Source organism: Ursus arctos, chromosome X (assembly GCF_023065955.2).
Source record: "Ursus arctos isolate Adak ecotype North America chromosome X, UrsArc2.0, whole genome shotgun sequence".
NCBI lineage: Eukaryota > Metazoa > Chordata > Mammalia > Carnivora > Ursidae > Ursus > Ursus arctos.
Window position 1 is genome coordinate 19,491,372 of NC_079873.1, and position 21,580 is coordinate 19,512,951.

A 21,580-nucleotide genomic window follows, 5' to 3' on the forward strand; every position below is an offset into this window, starting at 1 on the left:
CAGAGGATAATTTCTAAATTTCCATAGTCATAAATGGAGGATATTGGTGAGCTACTGTTCTAGAACGAAGGAGTAAGGGGTACAAATGGAAGGGGTAAAAATAAAAGAGATACATGGGAGAGGTGGAAAGAAGAAAAAATATGAGTTGAGGAGAAAGAGATGGAACAAGAAGGAAAAATAAATGAAAACACATATAATGAAGGAAAATGGTGTGTTTGTCACCTGAACTTGCATTACTTGTTTTATAATCACCCCTTAAGTACCTATGCATATGGGATTAACTTTAGTGAGCCTAGAATTTTACTTTCATGATTTGTGTGTGTGTGTGTGTGTGTGTGTGTGTGTCTCAGTTGCTTTGTTTTTCTGTATTCCCTTACCTACCACTTGATTTGGGATGAGAATAAAAGTTCTTGTATTAAAAATTTCTGATATGATTCAAAAATAGATTCCCTCTTTAATCTCTGTTAGTGTTTGAGAAAACTGAGGAGCTAGTCTGTTTTACTCTTAGGAATTAACATTTATGTTATTTGAGGTAGTCATGCACACCCACCTGAAATTTGTGATTTTAATTTTTTTTTTAAGGAGCTGATGCTACACACATGGACGGTGATCAAATTGTTGTGGAAGTACAAGAAACTGTTTTTGTTTCAGATGTTGTGGATTCAGACATAACTGTGCATAACTTTGTTCCTGACGACCCAGACTCAGTTGTAATCCAGGATGTTATTGAGGATGTTGTTATAGAAGATGTTCAGTGCCCCGATATCATGGAAGAAGCAGATGTGTCTGAAACGGTCATCATTCCTGAGCAGGTGCTGGACTCAGATGTAACTGAAGAAGTTTCTTTAGCACATTGCACAGTCCCAGATGACGTTTTAGCTTCCGACATTACTTCAGCCTCAATGTCTATGCCAGAACACGTCTTGACGAGTGAATCTATACATGTGTCTGATGTCGGACATGTTGAACACGTGGTTCATGACAGTGTAGTAGAAGCAGAAATCATCAACGACCCTCTGACAACGGACGTCGTTTCAGAAGAAGTATTGGTAGCAGATTGTGCCTCTGAAGCAGTCATAGATGCCAATGGGATCCCTGTGGACCAGCAAGATGATGACAAAAGCAACTGTGAGGACTACCTTATGATTTCCTGTAAGTCTTGGGGTACCATGATTGTCAAAGGTATTTTTGAAGGCTGTCTTTCCTAACTTACGTCAGGGGTGAAATTTTCTTGACTTCTATAAAATTAAATCTCATACACCTACCTGCATTGTTGTTTCAGTTTGGAGCCTGTAAGATAACTCAAAATTCAGAAAAGTGAAATGGTGCAGAATAAAGTCATTTCTCTATAAGGACACAATAGAAAGATGAGATTTCTTCAGTCTAGAAAGACAAAGACGGAAAGGAGTAGAACTGAACTTTCTGAAATCATGAAGGATGTCATTAGGCTGTTATGAGCCTTTATTAGAATTAGGAATCCTCTTGAAACTAAAAAAGAGTTCAACTTGGAAAAAAATGTATAACCAAACTATTTATATTCTTATATATGGATGTACAGTGCTACTTATGTACTACTTATGTACTTACTCTACTTACATGTAAAATGCTATGGAAAAGAGCTCTGGCATAGTATTGAAACTTCAAATGATTCCAAAACGTGATTTCAAGTATGATGGACTCATAGTAGGTTATTGAAGCAAAGGTGTTTTGGAACACACTTGTACATTTTTAACTTAACGTCTGGAAGGATAGCTGTGTCTTCTTACAACATATTTCTTGGTACCACTTCTAGAGATAAAATCCTCAATTGGATAGACCACAGTTTTGGCCCAGTATGGGGATTCTTGTGCCTTTAGGGGCTAAACTTCAAACTAAGACTCAGAGACTGTTTGCTTATATAAATTCACAAGACTGTTTGGTTTGCTTGAATACCTGTTACAAGAGAGGAATTTCACATAGCATATATTGGAGTCCACCAGCATTTTAGGAAATCCCTTTTAAAAGTTCCAGATTTTGGAAATCCGAGAATTCTTTGTGTGAAGAGGAAGAAAATGCCTTCATTCAAGACATGTGTTTGGGCTCCTACTCTGTGTTAGACATTGTTGTAAGTAGTGCAGATATGGATAGGTGATAAATAAAAAAATACATAAAACCATTGTCCTTAGAGAGTTTACAGTCTACTGCAGGAGAGAAAGATAGGTTGTACTGTGATGCAGAGGCATGACCAAGTTGCTGTGGAGACAAGATGGAGTTGCTGATCTTTGAACTCAAGGATGAGTTCTATTTTTACCAGGTGAAGAATGCCGTGAGTTGGGAGGGAGGCGTTCCAGGCAAATTGTATAGTATGTTAAAAAAAAAAAAAAAAAAAAGTCCTGGCCTTTGCTGGGACTGATGGGAACTTTAGGATGTACTTGTATATCTTTGTGTACTTTCTGCTTAATTCATTAGAACAAATTTCTTTCTTTCTTTCTTTCTTTCTTTCTTTCTTTCTTTCTTTCTTTCTTTTTTTCTTTTTTAGATTTTATTTATTTCACAGAGAGAGACAGCGAGGGAGGGAATACAAGCAGGGAGAGTGGGAGAGGGAGAAGCAGGCTCCCCGCTGAGCAGGGAGTCCAATGCAGGACTTGATCCCAGGACCCTGAGATCATGACCTGAGCCGAAGGCAGACGCTTAATGACTGAGCCACCCAGGTGCCCCCATTAGAACAAATTTCTTGAAATAGAATTGCTAGATCAGAGGGTATACAGATTTATAATTCTGGTGATATTGCCTCAGTAGTTTGCTTAATAATAACTCCCCCACCAGGTTTATAAGAAGGTCCATTTCCCTACATGACTGACCAACACAGGGTATTATTTTCCTTTTTAGTTTTTGCCAATCTCACAGGGAAAAATATGACAGCCATTTGAAGTTTGAATTTATTTTAGCAAGGTAATTTTGGTAGTGATACAGAATAAGAATAAGTAAGGGAGAGACTGGTGGTAGAGGTTAGTTGAAATGGTTCATTTATGAGATAAAGAAGATCCTAAGTACCTTGATAGGAATGGGGACAGAAAGGGGGAATTAGATTCAAGAGAGTTTAGGAAGTAAAATGAATGAGATTTTGTGACAGAATAGGGGTGGGGATCTGAGGGAGAAAGAATTCATGGAGGGACCCTAAGGTTTCTACTTTGGGGGATTGGGTACCTGGTCATGCTATTACCAGAGAGGTAGAGATTTGGTGGAAAGAACATGATTTAGGACCTGTTAGAAGTTTGAGTTCTTGCTGGGGACAATCTGGTGGATGTTTTTTTTCCAGGCAGTTGATAATATGAATTTGGTGCTTTTGAGAGAGTTTGTGTCTAGAGGAAGAAATTTGGGACAACAAAATATAGATAGTATCCTGTGCGGAAATGGGTGGTGTTCCTCAGTGCTTGTAGAATAACGAGTATGGATCCTTTAGATATTTAAGAAGTACGTGGAAGAGAAGAGCCCATGAAAATCAAGAGGTTTTGGAAGCGGAGGAGAAAAATCTTTTAGAGAGTATTTTTTAACACTGTTAAAGATGAAAAGAATTTCTGGAAGTGTTATCACTGAGAAGAGAGAGTGGAGCTGTTCCATTGAGGAATTAGGAGGTATTTGTATCTTAATTAAAGTAGTTTCAATAAAGCATGGGCCAATGGAGAGGAGATAGAAGAGATGAACTGTAATGGATTGAGAAGTTGGTGGAAGTGAAGTAGATGAAGCAGTTTGTATAAATGGCTGTTGTAGTCAGGGAAGGGACAAGAGAGGCAGGAGCATAGCTTTTGATGTTTGGCTGGATGGTGAAAGGTTGTTGTGCATATTTATAGTCTTACAGGTGCAGGACACAAACCACTGGATAGACTAAAGGTTAGGGAAGGGTTACCAGATGGAGCAGTTCCAGAGAAGGGGGAGGGAATGAGGTCCACGGCAGCAGTGGAGGGCTGTTGGGTGAGGCCTAGAGAGGAAGAGTGAGTACCTTCTCTGAGACAGGGGCAGTAAAAGGAGCTTTAGATTATTGGAAGCAGGTGCCTGGCTGGCTCAGTTGGTAGAGCATGTAACTCTTGATCTCAGGGTTGTGAGTTCCAGCCCCACAGCGAGTGTAGAGATTACTTAATAAAATATTAAAAAAAAAAAATAAAGGGACACCTGGGTGGCTCAGTCAGTTGGGCATCAGCCTTTGGCTCAGGTCACGATCCCAGGGTCCTGGGATTGAGTCCCTTGTCGAGCTCCTTGCTCTGCGAGAAGCCTGCTTCTCTCTCTGCCTGCCACTCCCCCTGCTTGTGCTCGCTCGCTCTCTCTGACAAATAAATAAAATATTTTTTAAAAGTATGTTGAGAGCTATTTTCTTTGTGCAGCAAATTCACCTGCCAATGTAGGACGTGCAGAGGTTGGGTGGAAAGCTGAAGAATAGAGGTGAAAAGTTGAAAAGACTTAGTCTTAAAGGGAGGGACCAGGCAGGAAGCTTAAGAATTTACAGAATAGATTATTTAGGTGCATTGAGGGGCTGGCTGAGATTGGGAGTCTTTAGTTTGTATGTCAGATGTGCCATTCAGTATGAAAATACCATTTTGAAATACCACTGCCAGATTTTCTGTTGCAAGACCAGGCAACCCAGAGCAAGGCTGGAGAAAGTAAGGAGTTGGGTTCATCATGCTTTATGAGGGCAAGAGGATCTGGTGAAATATTTAGAAGAAAGCACTCTTGGTTCTCCTTGGCTTCTCTTTTCACTTAAACTTGTTTGCTAAGGAGAAAAATGCATAGTGTTGTTTGACCTTTAGCTGCATACTATCTCTTGCCTTTATTACTCTTTTAGGAAGTTCAGCCCTCCAAGAATGTCGTAAAAAAACACTAAAAGTTAATTTAGTAACAGTTGACTTAATATACTAGATTCTTTCTTTTTATTAGGAATTTATTTATTGAGAGAGTGCATGTGCACAAGCGGGGGGAGGGGCAGAGGGAGAAGCGGACTCCCCACTGAGCAGGGAGCCAGCCCAGGGTTTATCCCAGGACCCTGAGATGACCGGAGCCCAAATCAAGAGTCAGCTGCTTAATCCACTGAGCCACCCAGGGGCCCCTATTCCTTTCCTTTTAAAATAGAATGTCACATCCAGGCTCAAAGAACACAACACACACACACACACGTACACGTACACGTACACATACACAAACACGTTACCTAATCCCCCTATTTTACTATTTTGGTTTGATGGCTTTTTTTTTTTTAATTTTTTAAAACTTTATTTATTTATTTTTGAGAAAGAGAGAGAAAGAAAGAGAAAGCATGAGTGGAGGGGCAGACGGAGAGGGGGAGAGAATCCCATGCAGACTCCACACCAAGCATGGAGCCTGACACGGGGCTTGATCTCACGACCCTGAGATCATGAGATGAAACCAAGAGTCAGATGCTTAGCCAGCTGCGCCATCCAGGTGCCCCTGAATGCTTTTAAATTGGGTTTAGGGATGGTGACTTTTGGTAGTATCTGTTGTCCTTTTGCACTTCATTTTTTTTTTACTTCATTTTTTTTTTACTTACATTTACTTACATTTTTTTACTTCATTTTTCCTCATTCATTTTTACTTACATTTACTTACATTACATTTTTTTACTTCATTTTTCCTCCATTCCACGCCATCATCCCTTTTCCTTTCAAAGTAAAGTCGTGTTAAAAAATTTAATTTACTACTGGCTTTGGAATCAAACCAATTGAATGCTTTGGAATTAATTAGCATTTCTCTTGTTTCTGCTCCCAGTGCTGCATTTCAACTTAAAACCTAAATTGATTTCAGAAGTTTAGGATTGACAAAGTCTTTGTGGTAAGCATATAGAGGAACTATGGTCTGATTTTCTCCATGATAGAGAATGCAGAGATGCCATTATTAGCAGTCAACTTTAATGCTTTTCATAATATGAGGAGAGATGGTAGTATTATCTCTGAATTCCTATGATACTTATCACCTCATTGGTCAGAGAACACGAACAGACATCTAAATACTCTTCAAAAATTTCAGTAAGTCATTGGATCTAAGACCCTAAAAAACAGCTTTTATAAAGTCTTCAGTGTCTGTCTTGGCAGATTTCTTCCCTCTGAAGGTCTCATTTAAAATGATGACGAAGTAGCAATCCTCATTCTTTATAGTGTCCTGATAGTGTATATAGACACAAATGTTCTGTGTCACAGTAGAGCTGCCTTTGAGGCCAGGATGACCTCTTTATCTCATCTTTGCAATCTAGATGTTAACGATTGCTTCTGAATTTGATGGTCTGTTTCTTGAAAACAGGAACTACCCACTGCATCTTAGCCATTGATGTATACTTCTTCATCAAACCCTGTGCCTATTAGGTGTGAAATAAACATTTGTTGAATATATGAAGGCTATAGCTGCAAGTCTGTGGGTGTTGTGCTACTTCGAAGATATTAATAATACATTTCTTCCCTACCAAAAGCTATTGGTTCTCACGTGGTTCTGGTTAGGCTAGATATGGTGGTACTGCTTTATGGCACCTAAGAGTTTTCTGGGTCTCTCAGAAGTGGAATGTTTGAGTCATCCATGTGTTAGCCAAGTTGTTTTTTAGTTCTCCTTTAATCCGAGACAGCTGCCAGACATCCCTAATTTCTTTACAATGGTCATCAGCCTCCTGGAGTTTCACTTTGCGGCTGCATAGTCAAGATGCTATTTTGTCAAACATCAGTTTGTACAATAGGGAAAGTTGGAGAAGAGCGGGTGCTGATGAGTCAGGCACTGCCTTACAACAGCTGCACGAAGCAAAATATTCTCTGGGTGCCTCTGATATTAACATGATCAACAAGAAGTCACTCTAGATCTTGTTGACATGTCCCACGTCTTTTAATTAGAACAGTTAGATAGAAGATGAGCAGGAGCTAGGTATTCCTTTCTAATCCTAGATTCAACTTAAGTGTTGAAATAAACTTTTTTTGGTTAACAGCTTTAACACATGTAACAGCATGAAACATATGCCATACCGTTCGCCCATTTAAAGTGTGCAGTTCAGTGGATTTTAGTGTATTCACTAACTTGGGCAACCATCATCAGATTTTAGAAAATTTTAGTTACTCCGAGGAGAAACTTCATACCCTTTAGCTGTCACTCCTGTCAACCCGCTCTGTCCCTTCCAAATCTAAGCAACCCCTGATCTGCTTTCTGCCTGGATAGATTTGCCTATTTAGGGATATTTCATATAAACGGAATCCTGTAATACATGGTCTTTATGACTGGCTCTTTTCACTTGGCAGAATGTTTTCAACGTTCATCCATGTTCTGGCAGGTGTCAGTACTTCATTCCTTTTTATTACTGAAGACTATTCCATTCTCTGGGTGTACAGGGTGTACATTTTAGTCCATTTGTAAGTTGTTTCTCCTTTTTGGCTGTTTTATCTATGGATATTAACATTTGTATTCAAGTTTTTGTGGACATACATTTCATATGTGGAATTGCTGGGTCATACGGTAACTCTTAGTTTAACCTTTTAAGGAACTGTCAGACTATTTTCCAAAGCTGCTGCATCATTTCACATTCCCCCCAGCAGTGTATGAGGGTTCCAGTGTCTCCACACCCTTTGTAGCACTTGTTAGTACTGTCTTTTTTATCATAGCCATCCTGGTAGATGTGAAGCAATTTCCTGTTGTGGTTTTGATTTACATTTTCCTGATGGTTAATGATGTCAGGCAGTTTTTCATGTGCTTTTTGGCCATTTGTATATATTCTTTGGAGAAATGTCTATTCAGATGCCTTGTTCATTTTTAAATTGAGTTATTTGCCATTTTATTATTGAGTTGAAAGAATTCTTTGTATATTCTAGATACAAGTACCTTATAAGATAAATGATTTACAAATATTTTGTCCCGTTCCGTCAGTAGTCTGCACTTCCTTGATAGTGTCCTTTGATGTACAAAAGTTCTAAATCTTGATGAAGTCCAATTTATATATTTTTTTTGTTGCTGTGCTTTTGGTGTCATATTTAAGAAACTGTTGCCTCATCCAAGGTTATGAAGATTTACACCTGTGTTTCCTTTTAAGAGTTTTATAGCTTTGGTTCTTGCATTTAGGCCTTTGATCCATTTTGAGTTTATTGTTGTGTATGATGTGAGGTAGGTAAGGAGCTAATTTCAGTCTTTGGCATGTGGATATTCAGTTGTCCCAGCACCATTTGTTGAAAAAACAGTTCTTTCCCCACTGAATGTTCTTGGCACTCTTGTTGAAAATAATTGACTGTAAACGTGAGGGTTTATTTTTTGGACTCTTAACTCTGTTCCATTAATCGTCTATCCTTATACTAGTTCCATGCTGTCAGAGTGCGTAGTGAATTTGCAAAATTTACTACCGTAAATATTAATGTTTAAATTTTGAAGTCCAGGCAAAAATGCATGATTCAGTTTCAAAAGGTGTAACAGAATAAGTGATGGTGACATTGTATGTTCTTATGGAAAACACGAGTACTTTGGGTATGTTTGCATATCTTACAGTAACATCAGAGGAAACAACTAATATACCTCTGGAGCATGGGATCCTTTCTGTTAAAAACTGAATACTTAGCCATAGAGTCTCTCTTCTAATGTGAACCTATATGATGCTTCATTTCTAATACATGTTATAATAAAATACGTGCTCTCAGTTCTTTTAAGCAGTTTTTTTTTTTTAAAGATTTTATTTATTTATTTGACAGAGATAGAGACAGCCAGCGAGAGAGGGAACACAAGCAGGGGGAGTGGGAGAGGAAGAAGCAGGCTCATAGCAGAGGAGCCTGATGTGGGGCTCGATCCCACAACGCCGGATCACGCCCTGAGCTGAAGGCAGACGCTTAACCGCTGTGCCACCCAGGTGCCCCCTTTTAAGCAGTTTTAAAATAGATAAATTAAGAAAAACTATAGCAAATAATTTACACTTAGAACCCTTAAAACTAGTTTGGTTAAATGAAAGTATGTCATAATTTTTAACATGTTGATTATAAAATTGGAAATTTAACTTTGTGCAGACCATAAGTTTAATAAAAGTATTTTATGACAGTGAGTGTGGAGTAATAATATAGCTGTCTTCTCTCCTTTTAGTTGTTTTTATATACTAAGGCTGAAGACGCTTTCACTAAGATAAAGTTGATTTCAAAATACTGTTTTCTACAGTATGCAACTGCTTGTATAAAAGCTGAATGTTAATAAATCATTAGATTGGTTAGTTCTTAACTAATGCTTATTAAGCTCTTTTGGTCTGGTGGCATTTATATAATTTAAGTCCATTTGAATTAGGATTTCAAGAAGAGCTCAGGTGCTAATGTGTGGAAAATGCTTTCAGACTCATCAGACCTATTTTCTAAATTACCCTTGAATCAATTTGCATTTCCACCATGAGATGGAATTAAGTTTGTTTGGTGAGGTTTGTTGTTAATAAAGGTCACTTTTCAGGGGGAAAATGTTTATGTCAATATATATGTGGTTTGATTGTTACCAAGTCAAAATGGACAACTTTAAGAAAAAAATTTTTGACTTAAGCTTTTTTATCCCAGGAAGGATTGTAGATTTGTAACAAGTTGGTAACAATAAAAATAGGTAATAGTAAACCTTCAATAAATGTGTGTGCCAGAACTTAGTATGTATTATTTTCTTTACACAACCTTGTAATGTTGGTGTTATCACTCTTCTTTACGTATTGGGTAACAGGATCAGGTTAAGTAACTTGACCAAAGTTACACATCCAGCTAGCGTTAGGTTGAGGATGTGAAATCAAGTGTGTTTTATTCCAGAGTGTCTACCCTCCACTCTCATATTGCCTTTCTTCATGTGTGCGTGTATTTATATACATATGTGTATAAAGCTCATACTACAAAGCAGTAGGGTTTGGCTTAAATACTGCTTATTGGTGGTGGAGGAGGCAACCAGAATTCAGTGATTCTTAAAATTTATAATATTATTTTTAAAATTTTTAAAAATTTACAATACTATTGAATACCCAATTTCAGCAGCATTAGGAAATAATTTAAGGGACTTAAACATTTTCTTGGATCTAACTCATAGCAGAAGCCACCTGGACAACCTCCAAACCCTATTCCGTTATTTTTTTTACCTAAAAAATAGATTTTTTTTCAAATTTATGTTTAAATGAGAAAAGTCATACATAAACTATTATTTTTACATTTTTTTCTTAAGATTTTATTTATTCGAGATAGAGCAAGGGCGGGCAAGTGAGAACAAGAGAGCACAAGCAGGGGGAGTGGCAGAGGAAAAGGGAGAAACAGGCTCTCTACTGAGCAGGGAGCCCGACTCAGGGCTCGATCCCAGGACTCTGGGATCATGACCTGAGCTGAAGGCAGATGCTTAACCGACTGAGATACCCAGGCACCCCTATTATTTTTACTTTTTCCCAGGTTTACTTTCCTTGTGTCTTCGTTCATTCAAAAACATTTCTTGACCAGCCATGATAAGCTAGGAACCTTGGTAGCTGTTAGAGATAAACAGTGCAAGTCTCTGACTTTTTAGAGTCCATAGTCTTGGAGGGAAGACACACAGAAACAGATCATTACAGTTGATTGTGAAAAGATACATGACTGAAAATACAAAGTATTTTGGAAGCACTAAGGGAGGAAATGGGGGAATTTTTGGTATACTTCCATGAGCAACATTCTGTTGAAAGCATTGTAAACCAGAGATCTGTGGAAGCTTGGTTGAAGACCTGAGTCTCTGTATTTCATCCCTACTCCTAACCATTTCCTTCCCTCCCATATTGTTTTGAAGCAAATTCCATACATCATTTCATTCATAGGTATTTCAGTATAGATATCTGAAGGACAAGGATTTTTTAAAAAATGAGACGATATCGTGATCACGTCTTTAAAAAAATAATTTGGGGTGAACTCAGTTTGAAGCATGAGTGGACAGGTAAGGTGGGAGGAATGGCAGAGAGGAGGGAGGAGGGCCTTTTTAAAGGCAAGGGGATGTGAAAGATCTTGGAGTATTCAGAGACTTACTTAGTCTTTGGAGTGCAAATAATATCTTTGGCGAAGAAAATGGAGGAAATGGTGAGAAATAAGATTGACAAAATAGGCAAGGCCCAAATCATAAAGGCCCTTGAATGCACTAAGAAGCCCATTTTACCTTGTTGATGTGGGAAGCTGTTAAAGGGTTGTAAGCTGATTAGTAATACCACGGTTAGGCTGGTAGTTTGGAAAGTTCATCCTCACGGCAATGTTGAGAGCACACAAGGTAAGAGTAAAATCAGAAACAAAAAGTGCACTATGGGAGATTATAGTAATTCAGGTAAGAAACAGATGATGATAGTTCGAAATAAGGTTCTGTCGGTAGAGTTTGGCAGAAACTGCTTCATGACATACTTAGGAAATAGAATTTGGATTAAATTTAGGCTTGAGGAAGAGAGAGAGTTCAAAGCTCCCTTCCTGGTTTTTGGCTTATGGAGCTGGGCAGATGGCGAAACCATTACCAGAGAAGGAGCATGTTTGGACACACGGAAGATCTGTCCACAGGGTTGCTGCCTGCAGCTGTCCACGTGGTGCCCCCAGCCTTCTAGTTGAGGCATTCTGACCAGTTGGTCTGATTTTAGCTCCTAGTTAAGCACAACTTTTAGTCATGGTAGATATCTAATAAAAAATGGTACCAGGGGAGGGGGGTATCTGGGTGTCTCAGTTGGTTAAGTGTCTGACTTGATTTAGGCTTAGGTCGTGATCTCAGGGTTGTGAGATTGAACCCCGTGTTGGGGCTTAAGATTCTCCCTCTCCCTTAGTACCCCCCACCCCAGTAGTTCTGGGAATGAAGGAAGAAATAAATCCAAACTTCTGTGTTTAATGCATAAACTCTGAGGGTTAATACAATCTGATGGCTTATTTATTGATTCTCAGGGCTATTAGCACAGGAGACATGGTAAAATATTTGTTTATTCCTTTGTTCTGTGGGCAGATTGTTGGATGTTTCTATATCTTACCATTATTTTTATATATGCACTCTATCAGTTTTGTTTCTTAACCATTTGGTAAACCACAGAATAAAATTTTAGAGTTTTAAAAATACATATCCTCATGGGAATGTTTATGAAATGTGAGAAAAGTCTTATTTAGAGAAGACATACCCAATAAGCTTGAAGCTTGTTCTGATAAAATTCAAAAAGATTTCTGTTGATCCATCTAAAATTGTCTTTACTTTGGGCACTGTGAAACTTATTTAGAAATCAACACTAAAATTAATAAATTAAGAGTTTTTGGTTTAATGTTCAGTCTGGATGTCAGGTTTGTACCAAGAGTAAAGCACTCAAGTAAAGTACATTTATTGTTGTCCTCCCCTCTCCCAACCAAAAATAAGATTGGGTAAAAAGTCTGTATCTTGAAAGCCTTAGAAGCAATTGGAGCTTCAGGTTAGCCTTGTGACTCATATTTACTGTTGATCTGCTTGTGATCTAGACAAAATTGTCCAACAGCTTGCCCTTTGAACAGATCTATGATTACTTTGTGGGATAATGGGGGTTGGGCAAGGGAGAGAGAGAGGAGGAGAGAGGGAAAGAAAGAACATGAAAGGGTGCCTGGGTGGCTCAGTCGTTGAGCATCTGCCTTCGGCTCAGGGCGTGATCCCGGCGTTCTGGGATGGAGCCCCACATCAGGCTCCTCTGCTGGGAGCCTGCTTCTTCCTCTCCCACTCCCCTTGCTTGTCTGTCTCTCACTAGCTGTCTCTGTGTCAAGTAAATAAATAAAATCTTGAAAGGAAGGAAGGAAGGAAAGAAGGAAGGAAGGAAGGAAGGAAAGAAAGAAGGGAAGAAAGAAAGAAAGAAGAGAAAGAAAGAAGAAAAGAAAAGAAAGAACATGCGAAGATCTCAAAGAGATCTTTGAGAAACTCTTTGGCGTATGGTAACAGTTCCTGCAGTAGAGTCAGCAGCTTTCCATTTGGATGCCAGCCCAGCTGCTCACTAGCTGTATGATTTTGAGCAAATTACTGACTTCTCTTTGGCCTTTGTTTTGTTTGTTTGTTTTTTGTGTTTTTTTGTTTTTTTATTTGTAGGATGGCAGTCCTACTACCTGACCTGTGGGCGGGTTGGGAGAATTAGAGATCATACGCAGCAGGCATCCAGCACAGAGCCTGCCTGTCAGTAATGGCTAGTCACTGTTGTCCACACACAGTCTCTCTGATGGTGGCATCAGCTGGGCAAGCAGGACTGACTCTGGACTGGCTTCACTTAAGACCATCCAGTTGTCTGATCAGGGAGTTCTTGGATAAAGGCAGGCACAGGGTGGGATTGTAATAGTCATTGCTTTCTTTTTACCCTGAATTTATAGTATTAGAAATCAGTTCTTGAGTAACTAGATTTAGTTAGCTATGTTTTAGACCAATTCAGTGCAATTTGGCAAATATTTTTCATAAGTTCTATCTCTGACGTCATGCTAGAGATCACTGTAACTTAGGACAGACACTTCAATGGCTCTGATCCTTTAATTCCCCTTCTATAGAATAGGCTAATTTCATTAAATCTTTGAAATCTCCAGGAAAGTTTCAAGAAGTAAAGGAGATCAGATTATAACTAATTCTCTGAAATCTTTTATAGGCTATATAATAAAAATAAGATAGAATTTTAACCACAGAAAGAGGGTTCCTAAGGAGGAAGCTAAAAAGGGAGGCCCCGAGTGAACTTTTAAGTGTCTTTATCTACTAGAACATCTGCTTACTCAGCAGAATGCTTCCTGCAAGTTATTTAGTCTTAGGTGCTCTGGTTTCACAAAATCTGTAAAGTGGGGATAAAACACCTCAGTCATGGAGCTGTTGTCATTGCTTTCATGATAAAATAGAGGGACACCACTGACCACAGTGTCTAGGACATAACAGTTGGTCATGAGTTCAGGTATCCTTTTAAGGGGAACTGCCCACCTATGGTATTTTTACTATTAAGCAGCCACCTACCCACACAGGAAATCTTAAGACATTGAATAATATCAAGTTTTTACTCTGTAGTTTTTTTCTTTTGATTGGATTTTGGGTTTTAAAGTTTAAAAATTGAAGTGATCAAGTAGTAAGACTATCTGACTTATCAGAGTAAGTTAGAACAGGCTCTTGGTTCAGAGAACCAAATTCTTTCTTCGATAGCAATACCCACTGTAGGGTCTTCTGAAAAGGCCTGATCTCCCTCCTTGATGTTAATCCTAACATTCATACCCGGGGATCTTGAAAACTTCAGAAAAGATTTGTGTATTCAGACTGTCCCTTGAAATAAATTATTTAGGACGTAAAATCATCTTTATTTTTTTTTCAAAATTAACCTGATTTAAGATCTATCAGGTAGCTAACTTCTGGTTCTGGAAGGCTGGGATTTAGAGACTGAATCCATCTTCTCCTTGTGGGTACTGGTCACAGTTTACAGACTTCAAGCTTAATTAAACTTTGTCTTTGAGACTGATTCTATCCTCGTAGCATGGGCTTTCCTTCTTAATTGTGCTTTCTGAGAAATCTGTCCTTAAGTTTGACTTACTTCTCCATCTACTTAGGTTTTTCTTTGAGTCCTCCTTTTCCCAGTGACTCCCCTCTTGAAGCTTTTTTCTTTTTTTAAAGAATTTATTTATTTGTGAGTGCATGTGCCAGTGAGCATTGGGGAGCGGCAGGCAGAAGGAGAAGCAGACTCCCCGCTGAGCGGGATCCTTATGTGGGACTGGATCCCAGGACCCAGGGATCATGACCTGAGCCAAAGGCAGGTGCTTAACTGACTGAGCCACCCAGGCACCCCCCTCTTGAAGCTTTTTATGTTTCTGCTCCATTCTGAAGTAGTTGCTTTCTAGGCTTAATGTAATACAGGCATTTTTCTGAAATTTTCCTTCTCTCATTTCCTGAGATTAATCCACTGTTTTATGGATTCCCATGCCACCTTCTTTCTTGATTTACTCTCTTATTGTACTGGACCACATATTGTAATAACTTCCTAAGGGGTATAGATTGTGTACTAAAAATATTTTTATTCTACCCTTAAATGTTATCGATAATTTGGTTAGGTATAGAATTCTAGGTTAAAGAGAATTTCCCCCGAGAACTTGTGATGCTGTGTTTCACTGTCACCCAGCATCTAGTGTTACAGTTGAGGAGCCTGATGTCATCTTGACTCTCATTCCTTAATAGGTGTTTCTTTTTCTTCTGAATGTTTTGAAAGATCTTTTTATCCCTGCTGGTCTGAAATATCATACAGTTGTGCTTAGGTTGGTGTCTTTATCTTGCGTTTTTATGCATGATGAGCCCTTTGAATCTAAACAATCTTCAGCTCTCTGAAATGTTTTTATTAATACAATATATTAATTGCAAGAAGAATCTCTGAAAGAAACAGACTAAGTGTATCCCAACAATTGTCTGAACCTCTGTGTTCCGGTATGGTAGTCATTAGCCACATGTGGCTAATTAAATTTAAGTTTAATTAAATGAAAATTAAATAAAATTAGGTATATAGTGTCTAAGTTGCACGAACCACATTACAAGTGCTGAATAATCACATGTAGCTAGTACAGATATAGATAAAGAACATTTCCAACATGATCATTTTTAAAAGTCAAAGAGGTAATGCAGAAGTTCAAAGAATATATTATAAGACAATAGAGGTAGATAAGAAAGCAAACTAACAAAATTCAGAAAGAAGCTGAAGAGAAAAATAAAAATATGATCAAGATAAAATCCACCATAGAAACAACTATAAGAATAAGTATGCCTCAGTAAAAAAGCATGGGCACAGGATCTGGCTTTAGGAAATCACAAAAGTGAAATGGTTAAGAAAAAAAAGGTGTAAAAGTGGTTATGGCAAAGATGGCTGGATACAGGAGACAGATAAAGGAGGCAAACACGTAAGGGGAATTCTCAAAGAAGGGAACAACCAGTGAACTACAAAAATATTTATAGTGGAAGAAATTTTCCTAAAATAAAGATTGGAATCTTTTCAGTGAATTTTCCTCAAATAAAGATCAAATCTTTCTTGTTTCAGGAAACTGACAGAATGATAAAACCAGCAAGTCATAATCCTAGTGATGTTTAGTAAAATTTAGGGATAAAGAGTTATAAGGGCATCCACACAGAAATACTCAGTGTTTGAAGGCAGGGGAATAACTCTTCAAAGTTCTGAGAAAATGTAACTTAAGAATTTTATACCCAGCCAGTTTATTCTTCAAGTGAAGGCCAGGGACTGACGTTTTCACCTCAGCCCTATTTGGTAATGAATCTAGCAAACCAAAGGATCATTCAGTATAAAGAACTCTAGAATGGAGAAACTGTGATAAGAGGATTGATACTGAGCATTGGCATTTCTTTAATATTTAAGTAACTATAAAATATTTGGGATGGGGAGGGGCACCTGGGAGAGCCCCACTCTTGATTTTGGCTCAGGTCATGATCTCATCATGAGATTGAGCCTAGCATTGGGCTCCACGCTTTGCTTAAGATTCTCCCTCTCCCTCTGCTGACCCCCATCCCCTGCAGGAGGATTCTCTCTTTCTTTCAAAAAAAAAAGGGGGGGGGAAGGGGGGTGTATTGACGTGTTCATTTCCTTATCTTTCATAGTAGGATGACAGTAGATACTGGCTTTAAAATTGATTCATGGGGCGACTGCGTGGCTCAGTTGGTTAAGCGTCCGACTGTTGGATTCGGCTCAGGTCATGATCTCAGGGTTGTGAAATCGAGCCCCGCATCAAGCTCTGTGCTGGGTGTGGAGCCTGCTTGAGATTCTCTCTGTCTCTCTCCCTCTGCCCCTCCTCCCCCCTTACTCTTGTGCATGGGCTCTCACTCTCCTTAAAAAAATTGATTCATGTATTATAAGCAAAATATGACTCAATGTTTTTATAATATATTTTCTTACCTTTAGAGGGTTAAGAACTAGTAACATAATGTCTAAACATTTACTTGAAGATCAGCATTCATATATTTAAGAAATGGATGTTAAATCTTTTCTGTATGTCAGAGTGTATGGTAGACACTTGGGATACAACAGATGCCAGTGCTCTTCCCTCCCTTGTGTTTAGCAGAGGTACACAGACATAAATAAGTGATGTAGTAAGGTGATACCTTCTTGGGAAGAAAACAGGGGTATAAGGAGGATTTGGGGTTGCAGGTGTGGTCAGGGTTTGCCGAGATGACATTTGAACAGAGACTTAATTTTGAGGTATCTGATAGACATCAAAGGCATGTACAAATCGGAGTTCGGGAAATAGGACTAGAATGGAGATGGGAGTTATTGGCATATAGATGAAATTATATAGATGAAATTTCTTCCATATAGAAGAGGGGGGTGGGCTTTAGCTAGGAATGGAGGTGATTCGTCTGGGTTACAGGCCGGGTTTAGTTGCTGGTAGGTGAGTAGATCTGATAGTGAATCTTCTGATTGTTTCTCAGTGAAATAAGAAAGAAGATCATCAACTGAGAATGAGGATGAGGAGGTGAAATTAGAGATTTGAGGAGAGAGGATACTAGAAAATAAGAGAGAGAGAAAGTAGCAGAAAAGGTTTGCTTCAGGTATCAGGGTCATGGATTTAAAGTGAAACCATGAGTGTGTGTGCGTGTCTCCGGTTATATTTAGCGACATAGGCACTGGTGCAGAGGCAGAGAGGAAAATTGAAATTAGGCAAGTCTGTGGTTCTCCCAAGCCAATATGATGGAATGAAAGGAGGGGGAGGGCAAGGGATTGGAGAGCAAGCGAATGGGATTGACTGGAATTCAAGTTGTTTGAGTTCAAGTAAATTATAACATAATAATTTTTGTTCAAAAATAGCATATTACAGTATCCAGTTTTCATTAAAATATCTGTTCGTTCTTCCTTTTATTTATAAATATGCATAGGGAAATATCTGAATAATCTGTAAATTGATAGTTCTAGGTGGTAGGATTTTGATCACATTTTAATTTCCTTTTATACTTTAAAAATACTTTTTTGGGGGGGGCCTGGGTGGCTCATTCGGTTAAGTGGCTACCTTTGGTTCAGGTCATGATCCCAGGGTCCTGAGATTGAACCCCAAGTTGGGCTTGCTGCTCTGCCTGCTTGTGCTCTCTCGCTTATGCTCTCTCTCTCAAATAAAAATAAAATCTTAAAAAATACACTTTTCTTAAACAGTGAGCTGTACAATTTCTACAACAAATTATATACAGGTACAAGAAGCACAAAGGAATAGAAATAAAAATGTATTGTTTAAGTTCAGGGCATATGGGGTAGTTCAGGGCCTGATGGGGAAACAAGATTGAAGGCAGAAGGCACTTTGGTCAGAGGTCGATTGCTAGACTGTGCAGTTTGTATTTTATATGGTAGGAAATGGGATACCATTCTGGTCCAGAGAGTAAGGCAACTGGATTTTTTTTTAGGAAAGCTGACTGAGGGCTATGTCTAGGGGTATTTGGTAGGAAATGTAGGAAGAGAGAGATCAAATGGTAAAGGTCTTTTCTTTTTATGATGTTAATTTATACAAAATGCAATTCCACTGCAATCCAATATATATTTCTCTATCTTGGTAAAAATTATAATGAAATTTCTCTAGAAACAAGTGAGAATAACAAAACAATATTACCTGTGTCATAAGGTTTTTGTGAAGAGTGAATGGTTACATTTTAAGGGCTTGTCATCATGCTTGGCATGAGGTATGTGGTCAGTAAATGTTACCATTATCCATCATGACCACCATCCTTCCTTGTTATATAGATTATCCATCAGCTTAGTTTTACTGATCTTTTAATTAGATCAACGTTTGTTTAACAGTTTACTTTAGGGGCACCTGGGTTGCTCAGTCAGTTAAGTATCCGACTCTTGATTTCAGCTCAGGTCTTGATGTCAGGGTCGTTAGTTCAAGCCCCGCCTTGGGCTCCACGCTGTGGGTGGAGCCTACGTAAAGAAAAAAATGCGCTCCTGGGTGGTTCAGTCAGTTAAGCGACTGACTCTTGATTTTGGCTCAGGTCCTGGTCTCAGGGTTGTGAGATCAAGACCTGAGTTGGGCTCCATGCTGGGCATGGAGCCTGCTTAAGATTCTCTTTCCCACTCCCTCTGCCCCTCCCCCTGCAGGCGACTTGCACACTCTCTCTCCCTAAAAAAAAACCCAAACCAAAACCAATTTACTTGAAGTGGTGTATTTCGTACCCCTACCCCAGTAATTTTTCTTTTCCAGAAATTACTGGGTTTTTTGAGATCTTAATGAACTATATTTTTAGACACTATGGTATCTATAACCTTGCAAATAAGTATCCCTCAGTTTTGGGTCTTTAGGAGAGTTCACTGAAGTTCCCTTCCAGCAGTATAAAGTATTGCCTATATTTTGCTATAGTTTTGCTATTGCTAATGATATCATTGATAAGTCAGATGTTTCTCAGGTTTGAAGTTTAAAATACTGGATGAGTTATAAAGATTATATAAGGCTTGAGGAAACTGTGTGCCAGGTTTACTTTAACAAAAATAGAAAAACTGGGAAGAAAATTTATTAACGTAATGATAGAATATCTGGTTGGTGGGACTATTGGTGATTTTTTTTAATTCTAAATTTTATACAGTAAACATTTCTTCAAAAAACAGAAGATGAAAATAAAGGTCTGGGTTCTAAAGACAGGCACCTCTTCTGTCTCCCATCCCTCGCTCATTAGTTCACTGACTTTGGGCAAGTCACATACCATCTCAGAGCCTTTATTTCTTTATCTGGAAAAGGTAAGGATCAAATAAAATGAAAGTACATAGAAATGATAAGGAAATAGCAAAATGCCATGCAAAAGGTAGTTATTATTAGAAGTAGTCTTAATTTCCAGAAATGATGCTCTTCTGTTTTGGAGAGGCCTTGTTCCAGAGCTCTAGCTCTTTATCACTACATCAGAAGAAGGCACTTAGGCCGAAATCATACGTATGATGACTCAGTTTTATCCAAGGCTGCTTTGTCTGTTTTTAGAAATTCATTTTTAATGGTAGCTTTAAAATCACAGAGAAATTTTGAGTACTTAACAGGATCATCAAAGTGGGTTTAAAAAAAAATCACTTCTGTAATTTTTCATATTCAGGGTAGTTTTATAAGTTGAGTTAGTGGGGCAAATTTTCAAGGTGAAAACCTGAAGGTGAATTCTACTTTTGTCTAATAATAGAGTAGCTTTGCTTGGCTCAGGTGAGCCTGTATATTTGAAATGTGTTTTCCCCACACATTTATGAAAGCAGACAGAAAGGTCTTTTACTCCAAATTATAGATAAATACATGACATTTTGCAAGCTCCAAAACAATTCGATTTTCCAGTCATCAAAGGCTTTATGAGTACCAGCAAACTAACATATGCTACAACAGCTAGCCTGACCTTGTTCCTTGTAAACACAAGGACATTTGATTTTCCAGTATCTGTTTGAATAAGTTTTGCCAAACCTTGACAAAAAAGGGCAAGCTTCATCAACAATATCTAACTGTTCAGAGATGAGTTTTCTGAAGATGTTAACAGTTTTATTTAGAACTTTCCAGCTAGTTTGGTGGGATCTTCATCCTTGTAATTGCTACCTCACTTTGCAATTGCAGAGTTACCTCTAAGAAAATAGCCTTGGCTCAGTCAGCTGGGTAAGTCATAAGAATATTTAGCTTTGAAAAGGGGCAAGTACACATCAGGCCAGAAATAAGGACCTAATGCCAGTTCTTTCCCCCAACAAACCATTTTTATAAAGCATAGTGAAGATACTTGAATTCAGATAGTTATGTACAGAGTTCAGGGAACCTCTCTTTGTTTCTTCAAACTGCAGCGTTTAACCAGCTGGTCTCTTTGAACCTGATATCATGAAGCTTGTCCTGGATCAGCTCATTTTCTCCAGCTTCTGAAGCTCTTCACCCAGTTTGCCATTTTCTCCCTGGTAACCAAAGCCCCTTGCCTCCAGTTTCATACCCACGGTTGAAGCCACCAGCCACGAACTCCTCCAGCTCCCAGCATTACAGCCTTCCGCCTTCACACAATGTAGCTCTGTTCGCATCCATGTTTACCACCTCGGGTCTTAGAAGGATAGCATCTTGCTCCCCCCGTCTAAGGAGAATTTCTTCATCTTTGCCTCTAATTTCATCTTCCCCTTTTCCTCTGAGATCTTCCTCCAGAAGTTTTCTCATGCCCTCTGGCTTAAGCTTCTTCCCTTCGGTTGTATTTGCTCCCACAGACTGAATACGCTTGAGTATTCTTATCAACTAAACAAAAGTCCTTGACCTTCTACCCCATTCTAGTTACTGACCCTTTGTTCTCCATTTTAAAATTAGACTTCTTGAAGAAATGTGTACCGTCCATTGACTCCTCACCCCACCTTAATCTGACCCCAGGTAGCCTTCACCACACTCACTGCTTTTCACCAGGAGCACCTGTGACTTCCAGGTTATTACAGTCTGTACAGCCGTTCTTCCGTGACTTGGGTGTGCTCTGCATTATTGCCGTGGGCCTTACTAGGCTTCTTGGAACTTACAACTCCCTAGCTTCCTTCACGATCTTCCACCAGCCTCTCCAGCTTTCCTGTCTTGGGTTCCTTTGTGAACTCTTCTTGTCCTTGCCTTGAACTGTGATGTTCCCCCAGAATATCCTTAGCCCACTCTTTCCTCACACTGCAGGTCCTCACGGTGTGACCTCAGGGCTAGTTAACATGGAACCG

At 38.8% G+C, this 21,580-nt stretch overlaps 1 protein-coding gene across 6 annotated transcripts in view; it reads left to right on the plus strand.

Annotated features, from left to right (window-relative positions):
* ZFX (zinc finger protein X-linked) overlaps nt 1-21,580 on the plus strand; it is a 62,318-nt gene that overhangs the window by 32,864 nt on the left and 7,874 nt on the right. For all 6 annotated transcript variants that reach the window (XM_057310637.1, XM_026480176.4, XM_048213460.2 and 3 more), the window contains exon 3: nt 583-1,152. In XM_057310637.1, coding sequence (XP_057166620.1) covers nt 583-1,152 — 570 coding nt within the window. The remainder of the gene's footprint in view (nt 1-582; nt 1,153-21,580) is intronic.